Source organism: Strix aluco, chromosome Z (assembly GCF_031877795.1).
Source record: "Strix aluco isolate bStrAlu1 chromosome Z, bStrAlu1.hap1, whole genome shotgun sequence".
Lineage (NCBI taxonomy): Eukaryota > Metazoa > Chordata > Aves > Strigiformes > Strigidae > Strix > Strix aluco.
Window position 1 is genome coordinate 71,002,774 of NC_133971.1, and position 22,824 is coordinate 71,025,597.

General features: G+C 43.9%; 1 protein-coding gene across 1 annotated transcript; it reads left to right on the top strand.

Annotated features, from left to right (window-relative positions):
• The first annotated feature begins 18,384 nt into the window (after positions 1 to 18,384).
• Positions 18,385 to 22,563, top strand: GAS1 (growth arrest specific 1). Its single transcript, XM_074812912.1, has one exon. It carries the CDS (start codon positions 19,938 to 19,940, stop codon positions 20,919 to 20,921), a length of 984 nt encoding a protein of 327 aa, XP_074669013.1. The 5' UTR covers positions 18,385 to 19,937; the 3' UTR covers positions 20,922 to 22,563.
• The last annotated feature ends 261 nt before the right edge of the window (positions 22,564 to 22,824 follow it).

Here is a 22,824-nt window from a genome sequence, read left to right on the forward strand (position 1 = left end):
CCCGGCCAGCCCTAAAAGCAGTTGTGGTTTCTTCACAGAAACACAGATCTTCACAAAAAATAAAACTTTTCAGCTTGTAATTCCCCAGTGGTTGCCTCTCCAGCCAAATCACCCTTGGAAACATATTTTAAACCATTTAAGCAGGGAAAAATATTTGGAACTTTGCCTGGTTTGCTAAGGCTCAGCATCAAATTACACAGACAGAGCTTCTGTTTTTTTAAAAAATATTTTATGTCTATACTATTTTAAAGTACATGGAAAGTAGTATTTTTTAAAATAAAATAAAGCTTACTGGCGCCAGTATTACATCAGTGACTGTAACCATTGTGTGCATTGTATCCCTGGTAAGGATTTCTCAATCTTAATGCAACTGACGCAGGACATGAGGCTAGATGCAGTAGGAGATGTGAATGCAATTAAGTCCTTCCCTGAGTTCTTTAAGAAAACAACAGCACTATTACTATTTGATTTATGCTTCTCAGGTGATGTATGCCACATCCTTCATCTTTTAATGGAGAGTATGACTGAAAACTGGGATCTAAGCCCAGTTTCATGTTAGAACATTTTTTTTTTCATTAGCAAATAAGAGCCAGAAACTTGCAACACTTACTAAGATGAATAATCATCAGTTTGGTCTGCAGCTTAGTGAACATAGATGGAGAAAAAGGGGCCAAGTCCTTAAGTGGTACAAAATGGCAAAGCTCCAGGACTTAAAGGGACTTTGAGAGAACTCAAGTCAATTTATGCTTGCTGAGGATCTGCCCCAAGACATCTGCCTATGAATATGTAGACTATGTGTACGCGTGTGATAATCGTGTGACATATTGTACTGCAGGGCATTTGACAAAGAAATAGCCAAGCAATTTATCACATAACTACAATTGCATCACCTGCCCATTCATCAATCTCCCCGATTCAGTCTGGCATTCCTGGCTCTTAAGCTGCTTCAAACAGCACCATTTATATTTTAAAGCCAACCTGCCATGGAAGTATTTCCTCCCTTCCCCCACCAAAGAAGTGGAATTTCCTCGGAAATTATACCTGCATGAGGTCCAGGACAGGCAAGATTAATTCTGAAAATTATGAAACTGTCCTGGTTTTAAAACTGTATGTGTATATTGTCCTAGTCAGTGAAACAGGAAGAACCTTAGCAGCTTCTCAGCAGACCAACTCACTGAAATGTAGAGTCTGAGATGTTGGACTTTAAAACAGTGAATTTTTATTCATGGAAGTGATCTTAAATTATTTTAGATGTGTACTAAAAGTACTAGTTTTAATTCTTCTCTTCCTCATGGCAGTCAAGGCACTTTGCTTAACAGGCCAAGAGACACAAGGAACAGTCTCCCAAAAATGTTTTTCAAAGTTCCACAGTATAGAAGAGTTTTTATATAACATACATGGCAGAAGCAGCAAATCCCAAACTTATGCTAATGAAACTGAGCTGCCACAGCCTGTACATGCCTTCTTCTACATTCTTAAGCACCTGTGTCAAAAGATTGTTCAGGCTGGAAGGTCAAGCTCTCTCAAGAATTAGGAATGAGAAGTTACAAGATTTCCCAATCCTAATGTCATTTGTCCAATCCATATTATATATGCTACCACATACCCACACAAACCTCCCTCTGACCCATCCAAGCTGTGCTTCATTCAGTAAGCAGATGGCTATTCTTTATTTCTTTTTGGTCTTCACATTTCTCACATGGGCCTCCAATTTATTTGACATGATGTACTCAAGCTCTGCACCGCATGTTCCTCCTGGCTGCTATAGGGATGATCTTACCACGCCTTTGTTAGACCACTTCTGGTTCGGTGCTCTCTATTCACACCCTACAGCCTGGGAGTGTGAAGTACTGAAAAGGAACACCAGACTTGTCAGAAACAAGTTGCTGGCATTTGACTTTTTGGTATACCTAGAACCTGACTGCATCCTGCACGTATGGGACATCTGCAATCAGCCTCACTCACTCCTGTGATGTGAGCTCTCAGCCATTCTGCAAACCTGTCTGCAGATGTGTTCCGTGGATGGGCAGGAAAATACGTAGCTAATGGCTGTATAAGAAGAGACTGGCTCAAATGGTGGTCTGGCAGATGTAGAGAAACAATGCAGATGCTGAAGAAGCTCTCATCTGCCTTAACTGGGAAACTAGCCCTTCTTTTACTACAACTCCCTACCCAAAGGAGCCAAAGAAAGACCCAAAAGAACAAACTGAGAAAAAAAAATTGTAACCAGTGCCTGCTGGTCTACTGTGGGCCATGCTCAGCAGAGACCAACTGTGGCAAAGTGTCTGCTTAATTCTTAAGTTTCTGCTGAATTATTTAAAGTTAAACCAAACCAAAACATGGCCAAATATGTGAAGAGTGTTTTCCCCACTCAACACAATTAAGCAAAGGACACATTCTGGCATGAGGCCAACATGCCCTCTTCTTTTTACCACAAAATTCAAAGGCTTGCTTCAAATTATAGGATGGAAGAGTCAACTAAAAAGAAATTAATTTAAACATGAATAGCATACTTTATTTCCTCTAAAGCTCATCTAAATTCAACCTGAAGTAGATATCCAGAATGGAAAACTTACAGCCTGAACAGTTAAAACAATCTGGCAAACTTAGAAGCAACCATAAGAAGGGGCCTTAAACGGGAAACATACAGAAACTGTAGGTGTAGTTAACACATCTGCCTATGAAATGTGGAACAGGAGATAGATGCTAAGTAGAACACCAGATTCCAGATTTGCCTAGAGTGTGATCTGTATCTATTTAATCAGAGCTTATTATAATGGCCCATCATTCTTCTTCTGCATTCTTTTCACGTCCCACACTGATACTTTGCTATAGACCATGTGGAGAGAAAACGATACAACAGAACACTTCCTTGAGGGATTTTTTTTATCTGTTTAAATGATAACAAATAAGGAAAGAGGGGCTGTAAAAGAAAAGGAGCAAGGGGTACGAATTAAGGCACTGATATGGCATGTATGGTACATTTATTCTTTTATGAGTGTGTTGTACACAAAGAAATACAATGGGAAAGTAAGAGTGGAACAGGTTGTGCAAGCTGAAAGAGAGTATGGAGGGCATGGTAGATCTTGAAGTGATTGGAGAGGAAGGATAAGAAAAGCAGCTGAGGAGCTCTGAAGTCAGGGGCTGAGGAAGTGAAGACTGAGAAGTTGGACAGGATATAGGTACCAAACGAGAACACTGCAACTAACCCTGGACCTCCCTCTCCTTCACTCCTCTCTCTCTCTCCTATCTCATCTCTCAGAGAGCAAACAGAAAGTTTTATTGCATTCATTAGTTTGTTTTCAGGAGTCACAAATCATGATGTGATTTTTATCTGCCAAACCTGTGCATGGATCTGGAATGCTACAATTGAGCCCCACTTTATGAGAACCTAAGTCAGCAGCACACGGGGATTTCAGCTAGCACAAGCTCTCCTTCATTTAAATCACTTCCTTGTTTGGAAGGACAGACAGGAGGGTTCGGCATTCCTTCACTGCTTTGTTTCCTCACTGCCAGGATGAAGAACCCACCGAGGAATCCTTTGTGTGAAATCCTCCGCATCCCATCTGCTTCAAGGCAGACAGAACCTTCTTCCTTCAAGGTTAATTTGTTGCATAGACTCCCTTTGATAAATCATTTCTTTTTCACTGCTTCTCTTCAAACGCAAGTTCAATAAATGCCCAGGAAAAACTGACATGGTGTGTAAAAACCTCTCTAGTCCCATTCTTCTGGGCCAAAATCCAAACAGGCAACTCATAGACCACCTTTTTGAAATTGAGCCTTTTTCCCTATTTGCCTAGTCTAGGATTTAAACACAGAAGTAACAAAGCTTCCATCACCCTCTAGTGATTTTCTCCAAGGTGAGAATGTCTTTTCTTTCCTAATTTCCTCCCACTGCTCCCAGTTCCACCTCTGGGTGCTATCCAAAATATCTTAGTCTTTCTATATGCCTGCACAGGTGCACACAAAGCCTGGAAGTCCTGGAAGCAGAATTCCACTAACCCATGCTCTCTGGGGACTGCACAAACTGCAGAGTCCCTGAAGAGAAGCTCACATTTCCAGTGCTTGCAGATGAAGTTGTCTCCCCTTTCCTTACATGCACATTGCCACTTCATGAAGCTACGTAGTCTCTGATTGCTGGGACCATGGTGTATGCACATGTGGTTCATATGGAGCTTGTCTAGGTCACATTTAGAGGCTGTCTTGGTCACCCTAACTGCATACTAGATGGTAAGATATTTATGTAACTACAGGCACAAGGTAACCATCTCTTCTTCTGCCTTTGTACTCAGCCCTCAGCAAACAGACTGTGTATTCAATACCCCTATGTTCTGCTATGGACCCCCACATTATCTGGGGTCTTGCCCGGCACATTATTATGGACAATCTAGAAGACAGACAGCAACTGGTAGTGTGGGAACCGGGTTCAAACTCACAAATGTCCTACAATTTATGCTTCATTCCATGATGATAGCAACTGCACCTACATGGTAGCTACCATACAGCTTTGGTTGTGCAAGCCACCTCCCGTGTCACCTACCAAGCAACTGTGTACAATCCACCCAGGTGAGCACAGGGGCAGTTCTCCTGTGGCCATGCAGAAGCATGGCTGCTTCCATTTGTAAATCCAGCATCTCACTGCCGGTCAGAAGAGAACTGATCTGATGTGGGCTGTCAGGCTTTTGCTGCGAAGTGTTCACTACCACACAATTGCTGTCTTGTCTCATACCCTATCTCACATGGCTTGCCAGTGCTTGGAGGGTTAATGAAGGCCAAGACTACTTGCATCTCTCTGCATTGGATGTTATTGAGGGCTTCATATTCTTTGGTCCTTCACCTAGCCTTTGTACTCTTTATAAAGCAAAAGACGACCTTTCCCATTGCACTCCAGACAATTTTTGATGGCTGTCAAAGTCCATTAATTATGTTTGTGGCAATATTTCATTTCATGGATTTTCTGATCCTTCAATTCTTCCCAGATGGCAAGCAGAGGCAGTTCCTCTTTATGTCTCAGGGCAGGTGTAGAAAACATGGTACAGCAATATAGTGCACAGATGGATCCTGAGCAGGACTAGCACTTAAACAGGTAGATGATATCTCATCACCATGAAAAGAACAGTAGATTCTGGTGCATCCTGCTAAGGATGAAAAATGGAGAACAAACACAGACATCTGCACACTGCCTTAATACTCAGTAAACCAACTGCATTTTTAAAATAGCAGTATAGAATGTGCATTATCTCACCAGCTAATACATGCTAAAACATTGTCATGTGAACAGAGGTCATTTCAAATGAACCATCCAACCCCTTCCACTGCCTTGTAGTCAAGTCTTTAGCATATGTTTTTCCAAATAGTCCTTGGCAGTTCTATTTCCCCAGCCTTAGCACTTTTAAAATGGACAAAAAATTGTTTTGGAAAAGGACCAGACATTAACTGTTAAAACTCAAACAAAGAAGTATGAGTCAGGAAACTAATCTTTTTTTATATATCTGAAATGAGAAATGAAATGCAGTTTGGAAAACATTTTTATTAAAAACTGTAGCTGTCTGTACTCTGAAACACCCTGGAGGTCTAAAGATGATATCAGTATATAAATATTCAGGGCTTCCTGAATATTTCTTTTTAGAAAAGACTTTTTTTTCCCCCTTACAATTTCTTTGACCTTTAGAAAACAGTCACTATTTGTAGTTTGATTTTTTCAAGATGTTCTCCGGTACATAAAGATGGCAGGGAATTCAATTTAAAAGTCAACTCATGAAACACCATATAATAGTCAGAAGATAGCAATGCTTTAGGCAATATTTTATTAAGTGAACAGCCATTCAAAGCATTTTGGAGTATACTGTATCCTATTCAAAGGCATTCACTTCATTCAATGCTATAGCAAAAGTATTTTACAAGAGAGATGATATTTGAACTATCCACAGGCATATGGATAAAATGCACAGTACTCAGCTGTAATGGAGATGAGTCTTCTTCTTGCTTTAGAGAGGATTGTCAAAAGGATCAATACATAAAAAGGTTTTGGTTGGTTTTTTTTTTTTTCTTCTTCTTTAAAGGGAACAAGACTTTCATGAGCTCCCATAGAACAGCTGCAAAAATACCTTCAGTCTGTCATCTGGAATTCCTGAAGGTGACTTGTGGGTTTGTGGCTAATGAAACACTGCAAAATAGCACTCACCATGTTGTAAAATACCACTAATGGTTTATTAGCCTCTTACAGGACGAAAAATGAAAGGTGCCCCAAGCGTGTTATTCTGTTGTAATTATATAAAGCACAAAGTTAGAAAGAAACAATGTCAGAACAGAACATAGGAAGATTTCTCTGTGACCTCAGAAGTGGATTATGGATGATTTGTGAGATTACAAAGCAATCATTGGAGACCTGGAGTCCAATTAAGGATTCCCACTGATGAAAATCAGTACACTTTCTCATGATTTACAATGAAGCAAGATTAAAATTTGGTCACCAAAAATTTATTCCACTTGACCTTATCCAGCATAAAAATTTGTTCTTGAAACAGGACTAGCTCATTCCAGAGAGAAGCCATCTGATAAGAGTAGCAGTGGGTAATAGATTATTTAGGCTTGAGAGCAGGGAGAGGGCACTGAGAGAACTGCTCTTTCCAAGGTTCAGAAAACACAGTATGCATTATATATCATAGAGGCTTTTTGATATTTCTGTTTTTCTACCTTCACAAGACAAGATTTAGTAAAGTACAGGAAATTACTCTATTTCTAAATGAATGACCTTGTACACTCTTAGCTGAGTAACAAGAGAAGCTGTTTCCTCCTAAACAACACTACAGTTCAATAATTTGACGTTTTGGGGAAAAAAATCATACATTTGTATTTTTGTCAAATACAAATCAGTTTTAATAATTTTCCTTTACTGATTTTAGCTTTGTTTAATGTGTTCCAATAAAAAATTCTATGGCAGACAAAAATAATCCAATGCTATATATGGGGAGAAAAAACAAGAAAGCTTGCAGGTACATGATGAATGACTTTACATTCCTGGGAAAATATTGACCCAAATTGCAGGACAGTGTTTGCTGATTAAATTGGTACCTGTGTTTCTAACAACCACAACACAACTGCAATTTGGTTTTCACCATGTTGCTAATACAGAGAAGAGTTTCCACCTTCTCACTGTTTCCAGGGCATGTTCCATGAACAAAGCCCATTTCCATCAGATTTCATTAGGGACAAAGACCTGTTGCTTGCATAAAAATCTTTCCTGACATGGATGGACCATATAGACACTTCCTTTCAACCTTAAATCTGCCCAGTTTTAAGCACTTAAGTTGTAGTTCTGGGAAGAGGATACATAGGGCTTTTTGCTGGCTATTTGTACAGAGGTGATTTTCATTCACAATGAGCATAAGTGCCTACTTGCTTCAAAAGAAATGTCACTTGTATTCTTCCTGTGCCTATTCAGGTGTCCAGTCTGATCACATCAACTTGTTTATTACATAGGTGTACCTATCCAATGGAAATTCTCGCATCCAGGGACATCCTGCAGATGTGAACAATACTGAGATTACACTAAATCTAAAAGGCCAAAACTGGAGAAATTATGCTTTTCACCTGTGATCAGGACATTTTCCCTACAACATTCATGTTTTCTGCAAAAAAACCCTGTTTTTCTTTCACTGAGTTGTCAAATCAAAACATGTAAGAGACAAAGGTGTTTTATTCCTTGCTAAATGGTCCAGCACAGTAAATGCTAACATGATAATTATGACAGCGATAGTTCAATGTATGTTAATTGCTTACTCAAAAACAAAGAAGACAGGAGAAAAGACTAATTTCTCTTCCCTGTTATCTCTACTGTTTCTCTTCCATTTTCCTTCCTTCCTATCTTCATCAATTTTTTTTAGCTTTAAAGGAACAGATGTCTTGCCACCTCTTGCCCAGATCTTCGAAGTATTCTACTAGATCTAGTGCTCAGTTTCAAAGTTGATTACAAACCAGGCCTGCTTTGACTGAAAGGGAGAGTTTGCACCAGTCGCTTACACACTACTGTCTCAGGCTGGATGAACTCTGCCTAATTCTGAATCCCCTTGAACATCAAAGGTCTAACTCACACTTCAGGGTTAGCAGGGTCACATTCCACCTAAAAGAAGACTAATACTGCCTGAACCATTCACAACAAGCTTCTTGTTTGACAGTTTTGGCCCCATTTTCTATTCTCAAATGATGTGCAAGCAAACTTATATTTTGTCACATTCTTTTATAATTCACTAAACACTTTAAGTGAATTCATTCAAATAATGGCTTGCTCTGAACTATCTACTCCAAGCTGAGCTGTAAGCCTTGAATATTTGTAGTGTGCAATTCAGGCTGCAGTTTACCACTGGTGGTAACTCCTGGTCTCTGGAACGTTCACAAATCCACAGAAAGATTTCAAGATGGCCACCCAAATGATCCTGATGCACATTCTCACAGAAATACATTTAGGTTTCAGTTTGTACAATGTTTTGCCTTTGACAATTTTTTTTCAGTTAAGAAAGCTGGAAAAGGGCAAGTAGAGAGGCCATAGCAGTATCAATAAATATGGTCAAATAGAGGACCTATTTTCTGCTATTTTTTCCTAAATGTCAGCAGGGAGTGAAAAAAAAATGCAATCAAAAAAGGGTCTCAGAGAGAAAAATGTAAGGGAAAAAGATGGAGGCATAAGGAAAAGAAGTATAAAGATGTAATAACAAAGGGGCAACCATTCCACAATGGAATAAAGAATGGTGAAAAAAATGTAAAAGTCACTGGTCCTACCCATATGCATTTATGATCCTTTGATCTCACCCTGAGGAAACTCACTACCTTTCAGTAAACGTCAGATTATCCACCCTAGGACACACTGCTAAGGTTTTCCGTGTATGAAAATTCACTCCAGTTGTGGAGAAAATACATGTTGGAGGTCATAAGGCCCAGTTAACCCAAAGCAAGCAATCAGTTAATGATACCACTTTTCTACCAAAAACCACGATGTCTAGAGTAGTTATATAACTCAGGTTAAATCTAGGTTAAAAACTACATCTTTTTAAAACAGTATTATAAAAAGTTTTCAAGCAGGACTAACTTTGCAATCCCAAAAGATGAACCATGAGTGTATTGCAAAAGCTCATCTCTATAGCATCCCTATAGCATCTTCCCACTGGTATGAAACAAATATAATGAAAGCAAGTGTACTGTGAACATAACTCCAACTGTTGCAGGAACAAATCCAACTCAGACCTTAAGAAAGAGGCAAGCAGAGACTGGGGAATGTTCTCTCTTTTACAGATAAATTAAAGAAGCAAATGACAAACGTGGAAGACAAGGACAGGATATAAATTTGTAAGGCTATTTTTCTCCTAAGACATGAACCTTAATTTAGGGAATATCCTTTCCACTACTTCTAAGCCTTTACATTACAGCTTGTAGCCCATAAGCAGAAGCAGGGTATTCAGAATTGGGTAAACACTGTGAACAAAAGGAAGAAACAGGTACTAAGTAGATCTGTAGGGTGAATGTATAAAACCAATGGAAGAACAGAATGAAGCAAATGTAAATGCTATTGACTGAAATTTACACGAATATTTGCGATGGTGTTATACTAAACCCTAACCTTAGTCTGCTTTAGCTCTACTTAAGGTCTGAATGCTAACATGTTAGAGAAAAACGACCAGACAATGCTACACAAACAGCAGTTTCACCTGCAGCATAATGAACTGAATTGGCATGGGTATCATGAATAACTAATTATCCGATAATTACTCTGATAATTAATCTTATGAATACCACAGGCATTAATGCTGATAGAAAGTGACTTGGGTGGGAAAATGAAATATGGCTATGCACAATAGTCTTTAAAGGCAGTAAAAATTTGCAGCAGCTATAAGAGAAGTTTCCAAACAAAGAAATTTATTGAAAGTGGTAGTAACCCCTCAACTTATCACTTAGGACATTTAAAAATAGGCCAAAATAAACCACTGGAAAATTTAACACAATGACTAATCTCACACTGACTGCATAATCTTGCAATAGGGATAGAGAATGTTTCAAAACCTCTTTTCCATCTCTAATGCCTAATATCTTTAAACCTCTGGACATGTTTGGGCTATCCAGCCATGGATATTAGGTCTGGCTCCAGAAAGCAGCATGATGCCAGTGTACAGTTCAGTTCCCAGAGTTTGGGAAATTTCCAGAGCACTGCTGTTGCTAACCACTTTCCCAAAAGACTTTAGACCCATCTTTACAGTCTCCCTAATCTGATCCATCCCTTTGGGGGAACTTTGAAAACAGCAGTTACCTCAGGCAAGCAGAAAGATGACAGTATACCTTACCTCCACTATTGATGCACATGGGGATGATTACTGTTTGTTGGGAAGAACAAAATACCCATTTGCAACATGCCTGAGAATGGCTGGTAGCTCAGTGTATTTTGCTGTATCAAAGCCCTGAACACAATATTTCTCCTGAAAAGAAAACCACAGTTATTATGCCGTGTTGTTACCGAGATCTGTCACCTCAATATTTTAATGCTTACTATTGGCACAGTTTCAAGTTTACGTCTGACTGTATTTCTTCATCATTTCTGAAGCCCGTAATTGTTGTTAGCTGCAGAAAGAAGATACATTTTCAAAGTCATCTGTGACTGTGAGTGATTCCTTTTTGAATGTCAAAATAGAAAATCTGATTTTCAAAGGTGAGGTGCTCAACATATTCTGAAAATCAGGCTGTCTGGAAATGTCTTAGACTGTGCCCCTAATATGGAAATAACTGATCATTCATCACTTTTGCAAATTAAACTTTTAAGACACAAGGACATTCTTCTTTCATCCCCGCATTCAGATACCACAGCAAAGGGCATAGTAGGGGAATGGAGCAGAACTCTACTAACTGCTTTGACATCTTTTAATTTTAGGTGAAGTGCAGGAAGAAAGATGCATGTACCTGCATGAATGTAACTGCTGTTCTTGTCATAGAATTTGCTAATTATCCAAACTATCTCTCTCCATATAAAAATCCATCTTAATTGATTCTTCTCTGGTATTTCAAGCAAATGAACAAATGAACTAAAGGGAGTTTAGGCTGCTGACCATACCAAAAGTTGCACTGAGTAACTAAAAACTGCCTTCTAAAAGACCTAGTTAAATCAGAGTACATACTTGCCCAAGCACACTTAAATTAGTTTATTTATTGAGTAACACTGATTTATTTGAATTTGGTAATCTGGGTCAGGACTCTCAAATATTTCCATGTGTACTTCATGTTTAGCATATTATTTAGTCTATACACATTTTGTTTTAGTACAATGAAAGAATGAAACTCTTCTAAGAAGGTGTAATAAACAAGCCTGACACTCTTTTACAGGAGGTCAACTCAATAAAGACATCACCATTTCTCAATGATATGAAGCCAGCTGTGCTTAAAGAAACCTAATGGAACACACCCAAAATAATTTTGTTAGCTTCAAATTCATGTTGAATTAGATTTTTATTACTTTAATCAAATTATTTTGAAAGATGGTTTTATTTTAACCACAGCTACTTTTGTGTGTAAACAAGGCCTTAGGCAAATATCATCACAGGATACATCAAGTATACCTACTAAATCTAGTAAGTTTGCGATATGCTTTTGAATGGCATGCTTCACTGCAATCATCTTTAAATTTTAATACAGAAATTGAATTTGGGGTTAGAAGAAGTAGGAGACCAAATTAGGTATTACCCTTCCAGAGTACAAATTCTGTTTGTGTTGGTGTAATCTGAAATCACAAAAATGAAACTGCTACTCTTATTATTGTCCTTCAGACTATATAGAGTGGAACTCTCCTTACCCACAAAGCTACTCCTTTCTTGATGCATCTCATATAGGAAAACTCAGAATTTCCTATTTCTTGCAAACTTTTATTATATGAATTACAAATAAGCACATCCAGAAAATGAAACCCAAACCTTCTAGCTGCTTCAGGGAATATCTGGTTGTAAACATTTGAAAAATCTGAAAATAAAAACAAATCCACAAACCAGAACCAACAACCAAACAAAACCTATCTAACTGCTTTTGTGTGTGTATATGTTGACATGTCCAACACAGAACTCCCATACTACTGCGATGGTTGAAATTGGTTTGACACAGAGACAGTGTGTGTGGTTTATATTCATCTTTGTAGAACATGGTTATTTAAAACCTTTATCTAACTGGCTTAACAGGTGACCAGAAATATGTTGCCTTCATAATTACTTTTGCCTTTGTTAGGACCAAAAAAGGGTTGGATTCCTACTCTGTTCTTAGATTTGTTTTAACAGCATGTGTGGTCTAGTTTGTAGTTTAGATTGGAACAGAGTTCAAAAAAGCAGAAGTCCAGTAAAGTATTGTGCAATATTGCCATGTTTACTGTCCTGGATGCACTTGGTAAATACTCTCAATGATACTTACTATTTCTTATATAAATAACAATCTCCAACCTTACAAGGATGCTACTCTAATTTTTGAGTAAATATTATAAATGGAAAGGCATATAGAAAAGGAGACACTGAATTAAAAATATCTTTAAGGCAAGTTTTATGTATCCTCTTGAGTGGATGGACTTCATAGCAGGGACAGGGGAGCAAACTCCCCCCCACTGTAAGAGAAGTTCAGGTTCATCACCACCTGAGTCTATGAGACCTGACGAGATGCATCCCAGAGTCCTGAGGGACTTGGCTGATGTAGCTGCCAAGTCACTCCCCATGATATTTGAAAAATCAGAGCAATCAGGTGAAGTCCCTGGTGACTGGAAAAAAGGGAAACATCACATCTATTTTTAAAAAGGGTAGAAAGGAAGACCCTAGGAACTACCAACCTGTCAGCCTCTCCTCTGTGCCTGGGAAGATCATGAAACAGATCATCCTAGAAGCTATGCTAAGGCACATGGAGGACAGGGAGATGATTCTAGACAGCCAGCATGGCTTCACCAAGGGCAAGTCCTGCCTGACCAACCTCATGGCCTTCTATGGTGGAGTGACTACATCAGTGGATAGGCGAAGAACTACAGATGTCAACTATCTGGACTTCTGTAAGCCCTCTGACACGGTCCCCCACAACAACCTTCTCTCTAAATTGGCAAGATATCAATTTGACAGATGGACTCTTCAGTGGATGAGGAACTGGCTGGATAGTTGCATCCAGAGAGTGCTGGTCAACAGCTTAATGTCCAGATGGAGATCAGTGACAAGTGGTGTCCCTCAGGGGTCTGTACTGGGACCAGTACTGTTCCATATCTTCATCAATGACATAGACAGCGGGACCAAGTGCACCCTCAGCAAGTTTGCAGATGACACCAAGCTGAGATGACATGCCTGAGGGATGGGACACCATCCAGAGAAGTGGGCCCACGTGAACCACATGAGGCTCAACAAAGCCAAGTGCAAGGTCCTGCACATGGGTCAAACCAACCCCCTGTATCAAGAAAGGCTGGGGGATGAAGGGATTGAGAACAGCTCTGCAGAGAAGGACTCAGGGGTACTGGTGGATGAAAAGCAGGACAGGAGCTGGCAACATGTGCTTGCAGACCAGAAAGCCAACCACATTCTGGGTTGCATCAAAAGAAGCATGGCCAGCAGGTCAAGAGAGATGATTCTGTCCCTCTACTCCGCTCCGGTGAGACCCCACCTGGAGTACTGCACCCAGCTCTGGAGTCACCAGCACAGGAACAACATGGACCTGTTGGAGTGGGTCCAGAGGAGGGACATAAAAATGATCAGAGGGATGGAACACCTGTCCTATGGGGAAAGGCTGAGAGTTGTTGTTCAGTCTAGAGAAGAGAAGTCTCTGCGGAGACCTCACTGTGGACTTTCAATACTTAAAGGGGGCTTATAAGAAAGATGAGGACAGGATTTTTAGTAGGTCTGTAGCAATAGGACAAGGCATAATGGTTTTAAACTAAAAGAGGGTAGATCCAGACTAGATATAAGGAAGAAATTTTCTCCAATGAGGGTGGTGAAACACTGGAACAGGTTGCCCAGAGAGGCAGTAGATGCCCCATCCCTGGAAACATTCAAGGTCAGGTTGGACAGGGCTTTGAGCAACCTGAGCTACATGAAGATGTCCCTGCTCATTGCAGGGGAGTTGGACTAGATGACCTTTAAGGGTCCCTTCCAACCCAAATTATTCTATGATTCTATGTATGCAGTTAACCGTTACAGCACTGTGTTTGCAGGACCTGAGTCATAAATATTCCAGAATTACTAATGATATCCTGCTTCTAACTCTTCCAAACAGGCCCACTCCACATTCTATGTCTGTCCCCCTCCTGTAATAAGACAAGAATATCTGCACTTCTTTTTATTCTCTGCCCCCATAACACCTTAGAGATTGAAGTACAGTCAGTTGCTTATGGATTGAGTCACTCCAATTCTATCCAGCATACATGTTAGTTCGTTCCCAGGCTGTCTTCTGGGAGGCAACCAGGGAGCACCTCCACACGTAGCATACTCCAGTCAAAACAGTTGATCCTACACAGTTTCCACACAGTCCTCCAATGCTACATCAGCATGCTTTGCTCTACCACATGTTCCCAAATCACACCCCACAGCATGCAACACACAGTCTCAAGAGCCACACTATGACCAAATCACGTGGCAGTCTGCAGCATGCATTGAGTGAAGCAAGGGTATGAAGTATCACAGGGTGTCAACAGTAGTCCCAGGCTGATTGGTCTGCAAGTGGACATGTGCAACCTGTTCCAGAAAGGATCAGTCCTAGATTATATTTAGGGGAATCAATTCAAAATAATTGCCCTGAAGGCCAGGTGTTGAATGTCCTCAATAATGTTCACAAGACTTTACACTGGCAAAGATAACCTTAAAAATGTATAGCCAACAAAATAATGTCTAACTGATCCTACAGCATGAAGTGCGGTAGTCTCATCAGCTACAAACTTCAACCCAGTGGGGCGACTCTCAATCAATATGATTACTTACTATCCTCCCTGTTTATCATTTTTCTTTCTGATTAAAGCAAGAAAGAGGAGGGATCCTCACACTGGAAAGCCCTGAACATTATAGTAAATAAATTACTATTTTGGGGAGTATTCACACCTAGTTTAGGTGGCTAACTTAGGACACTAATCTCCCAAACAGCCCTGCACAGTCAATAAAAAGATAAACTACTCCAGATGTGGAACAAGATCCTAATTTAGATGCCTTCACTTGCCTTTACTTCTCCATTGAAACAGACATCACTTGGGAATGTATTATATTCATTCCCCACCCCCACCCCCCACCCAGTTTGTGAGGAGAATCTGGAAAGTCACAAGTTTTTCTTTTGTAACTTCAGAGTGCAGAAGTTCTTATTTATGGGTCTCTGAGGGTACATCAAATCCAACAACTCAGCAGTATGCACATGTCCATATTCAGTCATCTGCACAGGCTACTGTGAGTGACACCTTACTGGGCCATTTCTACAGGATGCATGTTGGTGTACGAGTAGGACTTTTACTGCCTCCCATGACCCCCATGCACCATAATGCCAAGGTTCTGAGAACTACTGACAGAGTTGGGTAAGAAGCTACCTTTCACTGGCAAGTGACATCCTCTACTAGTAGGGAATTCAATCCCTTCTTCAAAAAGAAAAAGTGTGTCTCACTGTGTATCTCCATCAAGCACACATGAAGATATTACTGGATGCACAAACTGAAATTTTATCAGCTAATTAATTCACAGGACTCCTGACAGACATTTTTAATAGCAGGTCTAAATCTCTTGAAATGTAGAAAAAGCAATATAACCCAATAAAAGAAATGTGCACAGAAATAATTTGAGAGGAATTAACCACATATATGGGTCATGTATTTTTAACTACTTCTGAATGTGAACTGCTAAATTTTAAGGTCAACTGGTTTTGTGTCTCATTTTCTTATTTTCTAAACATATTTGATCTAAAATAGGTCAGAGAAAGAACTAAAGAAAACACAAGTGGGAAGGAAGATCCATTAGGAAAGGGTGTGAAATAAAAAGGGGGGAAAGACATCAGGATTAAACAAAAAGGTGCCCAGGATTCTTTCCAACAAATTCAGACGAGATACATGCTGGCTTTTTCTGGCTGCCAAAATGACCCCTAGTGATGGAAGAGCACTACTCTATAATAATTTGGAGAGCTGGTGTAAAGAACAAAATTAATTACTAAGACAGGAAAGAATGGTGAACAGAAAACATAGCAAATGTGGGAATTCAGAAAGCTATCAGATCTTATTTTACTGTCTGGTCATGGGATATATTTTCCTATATGGTACTTTGTGAAAAAGAGGAAGAGTTGTCTTCCTCATTACTTTTAGAGCTATTCTGAAAACTGAAAAGCTGAATTTGATGATACCATTTCTGTTGTTAGAAAACCTGCATCAAAGAAGAGAGGCCAGAGAGTTACTTCCCTAGATTTAGTTCGACACTAGAAAAGATTTCCTTCCTCCAACAGAGCACTGTGAGCCCCAAAGGCCTTACCCAAAATGGCAGTTACAGATACAGAGAGAATCCAAATGCTTATTAAATAAAGACAAACTGGTATGTTTTAAACCATTTTAAGAAATTAAGTTATGGACAAAGGATGTATAATCCTGGATGTAGATGATCATATTCTACATGGCTAAAAGGTGCGGAAAGTGAAGAACCCAACTATTTTGTGTTACAATTTCTGTCAGTTGTATGATACCAAAGAAAATCCCAAATTCCAAACTTCAAAGTCAACATTTCCATTACTATTATTACTGTATGAAACATGCATTTCTGTAACTGAAAGATGTATCTGAAAAATCTCTGCCTATGAATGATGCTTCACGCCATGTCCTGCCTTTCAGACCAGCAGGCAAAATGAACACTGTCCCCAGCCAGAGAGGCCTGTAAGCACTAGTGGGACCGTGCATTGATTCTCCTCCTGCTCTGGAAGCACCACAGCAGCCTCTTCCCAGCCACGAAGGGATGCAAGGCCGGCAGTTAAGGCTCCTCTACTCCCCCTCCTGGGAGCTAAGAAGTTCAGCTGCTCCCATTCCTCACAAACTAAACAGCTTGCTTTCTGCTCCAGAAATGAAGGACAGCCGAGGTGGACGGATTTTGCAGATGAAGGCAGGAGCTGGGAGGGGGCTGAGCTCATCTCGCAGCTGTCCACAGAAGGCAGACCCACTGGGACAGATAGCCTGCCATTCCTGTTCTCCCATGTCGCGGAAGCTCAGGAGGGCGCTGTCGCACACCAAGGCACGATTCTGCCCTTCTCTTAGACTCTCTACACCCGGAACATCCCGGCATCCAGGCCCCCTCCTCTTCAGCTGCACCAACGTGGACCAGTTTTCCTAGCAATCAGGCAGTGTGGCAGCACTTTGTATAGCATCTGCAATGTTGTACAAACTAGCCAACTTCCACCTAACAGTGTTATCACCTGTGAATAGCGGTGCGAAGTAATGAACGAACGAGTCCAGTGTAGATAGCAATGTGTATTTACTGCACTCTGCCTGAATGGCATCTGGCATTTTTAATAACACTACTAAACATGAATTAAAAGAAATGGCTCTAAGCTAGGTGAATGAAAGCATGGTTTCTGAATGCAGTTTCCATGGATTTAAAAACACAAGCAAACATAATCTTTGCACCAGAAAAGGCAAAACTGTATTGAAGAAGCACAAGCAGCTTGTAAAACTGATGACAATGGAGCAAATCCCTACGAATGCTTAACACACTGACTGCCAGCCACACCGCACTGCCATTCCACCTTCCACGCACTTTCAGACAGACCATTCAGCCGTTCAGACAGACAGTCCACACCACATAGGATCCCAAGATCCCCGAGTTTCTAGAAAATAGATTCAGTTCTAATTTTTGTGACAGATGGAATTGATAGTCTCAGGATGAAAAAAGCGCCAGTTTTGACAGGCAGCAGATACTAATGCCCCTTGTGGTGGGAGACGATGTTGCTCTGGAATTAAGGTAGCACTGAAAGGAAAGGCAACGGGTAAATGCACCACTACTTACTTTGTTACGCTCCTCTCGTTGTGCCTTAATATTTTTCTGTCTACTTCCTTACAAGCAAGTAAAAGCGAACGGAGACTGTAACAGGAAGGCAGGGCGTCAGCAAGGTATGTGGCTTTCAATGAAAACACATTTCATCCTCTTAACTAACATTTTAGAAAACTTTTTACTAGTTGGCAGACCTTAATAAAGTATCATACCGAGATCTACAGGATTTCTGTCAATAGGAAGCCTCGTAGGTCAGTGTCTTAAACCCGTGCACAAAAACCTCTGGCGAGAGGCTCAGCCGAGTGAGTTTAAAATCGGCGGGAGATGGGGTAAGTGGAAAGAAAGTCGCAATACTGAAGGCATAGCAAACCAGTACTTACAGGGTCGCAGTACACCACTAGTAAGAGTTAGCTTTGCTCTCCCTGAGTGCACTAACACACCGAAACCAGGAGCTGTGTTTAGATTTCAGCAAGAACAAAGTCGGTCCCATTTTGAGCCTGATCCTCCCTTCCTCCCTACCTTTCGGGAAGCAGCTCTGCCCTCACTTGAATCAGTGAGAAGTTTGGGCACACGCATCACTCAGGCTACAGACCTTTTTTTTTCTCCCTTGCTGCAAGGAGCAGGGCCGGTTTAAGAGCAACACCCCCGCAAAAGCAGCACGCAGATGCAGACCCACGCCGCCTGCCGCTCTGCTCCGCGGCGGCGCGGCGCGGCACGGTGCTCCCGGGGACCCCCCCCACGCCCCGCCGCCGCCGCCGCCCGGGGAGCCCCGGAGCGCCGATCCCCGCCGCCGCCGCCGCTGCGCGCCTCTCGCCGGGCCGCCGCGCCGCCTTAACGGGAGGAGGGGCTCCTCGGGGGGCTGTCACTCTCCTTAAGCCTTTCCTTTCAAGCTTTGAATGTGAGCTGCCCTCCAGCCCCCCTCTCTCCTTCCCTCCCTCCAGCAGATCGTAAAGAGAAGAGGAAAAAAAAAGTTTCAACAACAGGCTGGACCAATGGCAAGTGACGAAGCAGGGAACGGGGGCCGAGCGAAGGGAGAAAAAAGTGGAGAAAAGGAGAAAGGGAGCGAGAGAGCGCAGGCTGGGGGGATGTGTAAAAGAAGAAGCGTTGCTAATTTTTTTTGTTTGTTTGCTTTTCCATGCATGCATAATGAGGCCTAATCAGAGCACGTTGCTGCTGCTCGGAGGGCACTTTTGTATTTAAAGCCTTGCAGAGAAAAAAAGATCCACAGACGGATCCGCAGAGCAGCTTGCAGGGCTTGTTGACAACAGAAGCAGCATCAGTCGCCCAGAGAGAAAGAGACCCTGAAGGCTGCCTCTTCTCCTTTCCCCGTGCCGTCTTCTGGCTAGCGGGGAGAGACATTTCTTCTCTCTGCCACCCGAAAGGGCAACCCGTACCCAGAAGGAGTGAGCGGACCCGGGACTGTGAATGGGATCGGAGCGGCTGGCATGTGCAAGGATGCTGCGAGCGGAGAGTTAAAAGCTCCCGAGGAGGCAGCGGCGGCGGCAGCAGCAGCAGCTAGGCATTTATTTTGTGGGAAAAAAAAAAGAAAAAAAAAAGAGAAACGGAACTGCATGAGGAGCAGGACGGCACGATGAGCAGCTCTCCCGGCGCAGCCTGCAAGTCCCCGAGCGCACTCCGCAGCCGCTCTCCTCCGAGTGCCGCTTTGCACTGATTCCCCCCACCTCTCCAGGCGCCTTCGCCGCCGTCGCCAAGCCGGGAGCAGCGGGTAGGGGCAACGGGACGACCCCGGGCGCCTGCTTCGTACGGCGGCCCCGCCGGCTTCAGCTCCCGGGGGCTGGAGGGCCCCGGAGCCGGCGCGGATGGATTGATGCGAGGAGACCTCATGCACACGGCCGGTGGGAGTTTTGCAAACTTTTCCACGGGCGGCAGCTCCTTCTCCTCCTCGTCGTCGTCTACCAGCGCCTCTTCTCCGCCCGCCCGCGGCAGCAGCCGCCGCCGCCCGCGATGGTGGCCCGCTCTCCCGCTCGGCACGGAGGCGGCGGCGGGCGCCGCTGGCCGCGGCCGGCCGCCTGGCTGTGGCTGGCGGCGGCACTGGGCGCCGTGTGGCCGCCGCGGGGCTCGCTGGTGCAGGGCCGGCGGCTGATCTGCTGGCAGGCGGTGCTGCAGTGTCAGGGGGAGCCCGAGTGCAGCTACGCTTACAGCCAGTACACCGAGGCGTGCGCACCGGTGCTCCTGCAGCAGCCGCCGGCGGGCGGCGGCGAGGACCGGCCGGCGGCCGCTGCAGGCTCCGCCGCCTCCTCCAGGCGGCGGTGCCCCAGCCACTGCATCGCGGCCCTCATCCAGCTCAACCACACCCGGCGCGGCCCGGCGCTGGAGGACTGCGACTGCGCGCAGGACGAGAACTGCCGCGCCACCAAGCGCGCCATCGAGCCCTGCCTGCCCCGCACCAGCAGCCCGGCGGCCGGCGGCCCCGGCGGCGGCCCCGGCGGCGCCGGCGGCCCCGGCGTCATGGGCTGCACGGAGGCGCGGCGGCGCTGCGACTGGGACAGCCGCTGCAGCTTGGCGCTCAACCGCTACATGACCTACTGCGGGAAGCTCTTCAACGGGCTGCGCTGCACGCCGGAGTGCCGCGCCGTCATCGAGGACATGCTGGCCGTGCCCAAGGCCGTGCTGCTCAACGACTGCGTCTGCGACGGGCTGGAGCGGCCCATCTGCGAGTCGGTCAAGGAGAACATGGCCCGCCTCTGCTTCGGCGCGGACATGGGCGGCAACGGCGCCGGCAGCAGCGGCGGCTCGGACGGCGGCCTGGAGGAGTACTACGACGAGGACTACGAGGAGGAGCCGAGCCAGAAGGGGCGGGACGACGCGGAGGACAATGCGGGCTCCGAGCCCGGCTTCCCCGTGCAGGCGGATAGCGCCGGCCGGCCCGCCGCCGCGGGCTGGGCGCTGCTGGCCTCCATCTTGCTGTCGCTGCTGCCGCGGCTCTAGCGGCGGCCCGGCCTCCCGCCCGCCCTCTGCGCTTGGCCGGGCCGGGCCGAGCCGGGCCCTCCGCGCCGCGCGGTTTTAAACACTCCGACCGTTAGTCCGGGCGCCCCGTGTCCCGTGGTCCCTGTCCCCGTCCCGTCCCCCCTCCCAGCCCCCCGCGTCTCCCCGAAGGCGGAGGTCCCCCCCCCCCGTCCCCACCCCCCCTTCGCCTTCGCTGCTGCCCGCCGCGCCCGTCGCACCCTCCCCCCGGCCCGGCCTCCCCGGCAGCCGCCGGCTGGCCGAGCCGCCGCGGCCTCGCGAGCCGGCCGCCGGGCCGTGGCGGGAGCGGAGCGGGCCGGGCCGCTCGATCCTCGGGTGTTGGTCTCGAGTGTGCACTATGCAATGGCTGCCACCTCCCCCGGGCGCTGGCAGCGAGCGGACGGGCTAACGGAGAGAGGACGAGCGGGGCTGCGGCCGGCTCCCCGCTGCTTCCCGCCGCCCCCCGGGAGAAACCAGGAGAAATGGCATGCTGGTAGGGGATTTTTTTACGCGTTTTGACATGAAGGTTAGAAAGAGGTGAGCTACCCACACTTCTGCCAAAGCTGTTCCGTACTGGTTAGTCAGCAACTTCATTATCGTTCGCAAAGTCTCGCTCTTCACGGTGCGGTGGTGCCCGAAAGGGGGTTACGCCGCATCTGCCGTTAATTAAATTTAAGGAAATAGACTGAATACATTCTGTGGTTTACAGCACTCCCTCTTGCACACACATCTTCCTTGTAACAAAAGCGTGCCAGCAGCCGTCTCTTCCTCTTTAACCTAGCTACATAAAAAGATCTTTTTTTTTTTTTCCGGAGTTGTTTGCTATACTGAACAATGCAACTTTTGTTTTAAAAGAGCTCTGCACTGCCATCTTTGAAAGACACTTTTAAACTCGAGAACATGTATGTACAAGTAACCTGAAAAGTTATATTGCCTCTTGTCATATCAGGGTGCTGACCTCTGGTAAATCTTATATAAAAAATGTATTTAAAACTGGGATTTGTTACCAGTCGCTCTTCTTTGTATATAGAATTTTATAAATTGTATGCTTTGGGAATAATTTATTTTAAAAAAAAATAATAAAAGTTTTAAATCCACATCCTATTTGCCAGATAATTGCATTCGCTATTATTTTCTGGAAAGGTACAGATTTCATTTTATGTTTAAAGGGATACCAGCAATAGTGATCCAGTGAAATATTCTCTAGAACATCAAATGTACAGTGTATTTTACAGATTGGAAGTTAACTTTCTTATTTGGAGAGACTTTATGAACGTTGTAGAATTGTATAAACGCATTTCTGAGCTGCCTTAAACCTTGTACTTTTTATAGGAGGCGTGAAAAAAGGCCCGTGTTTTAAATATGTATGGCTTTTTGTATTTTCTAAACGTGTAAATTAGTAAAGAAAGAGCTTTAAATAATGGATGTGGTGAAATTGTTTTCCAGGGACACTTGAACTCTCAGCACCCGAGGTGGGGGGGGGAAGCAAACCACAGAATAACAAAGCAAAAACAATCAACAAACAAAAATCTCTGTCTGCCTGTAATACTTAACATAGATGTAAATTACTGCTATTCTTACTTTAATGAATAATTACATGCAAGAAGTAAATACAGCTTTGAAAGTACTACTTTAAAAGAGTGGTTGATTTTATAATGCGTTGGCATGGTAACTTGCCAGTGCCAGAAGAGAGTAAAGCAATTGAAGGACGCTGCTCCTGTATGTATGTAGAATTACTAGTGTGCTGTGCTTTCTTCATGAAGTGGAGGCATGTTGCTCTCGCTGACGCTTATAGAAATGCTCCTAGGCGTGCAAAGAAGTAAATGGTGAGAAATACATTACACAGAGGTGGCAAACGTTTTGAACAAGGCTTTGTGCAGGCAGTGGT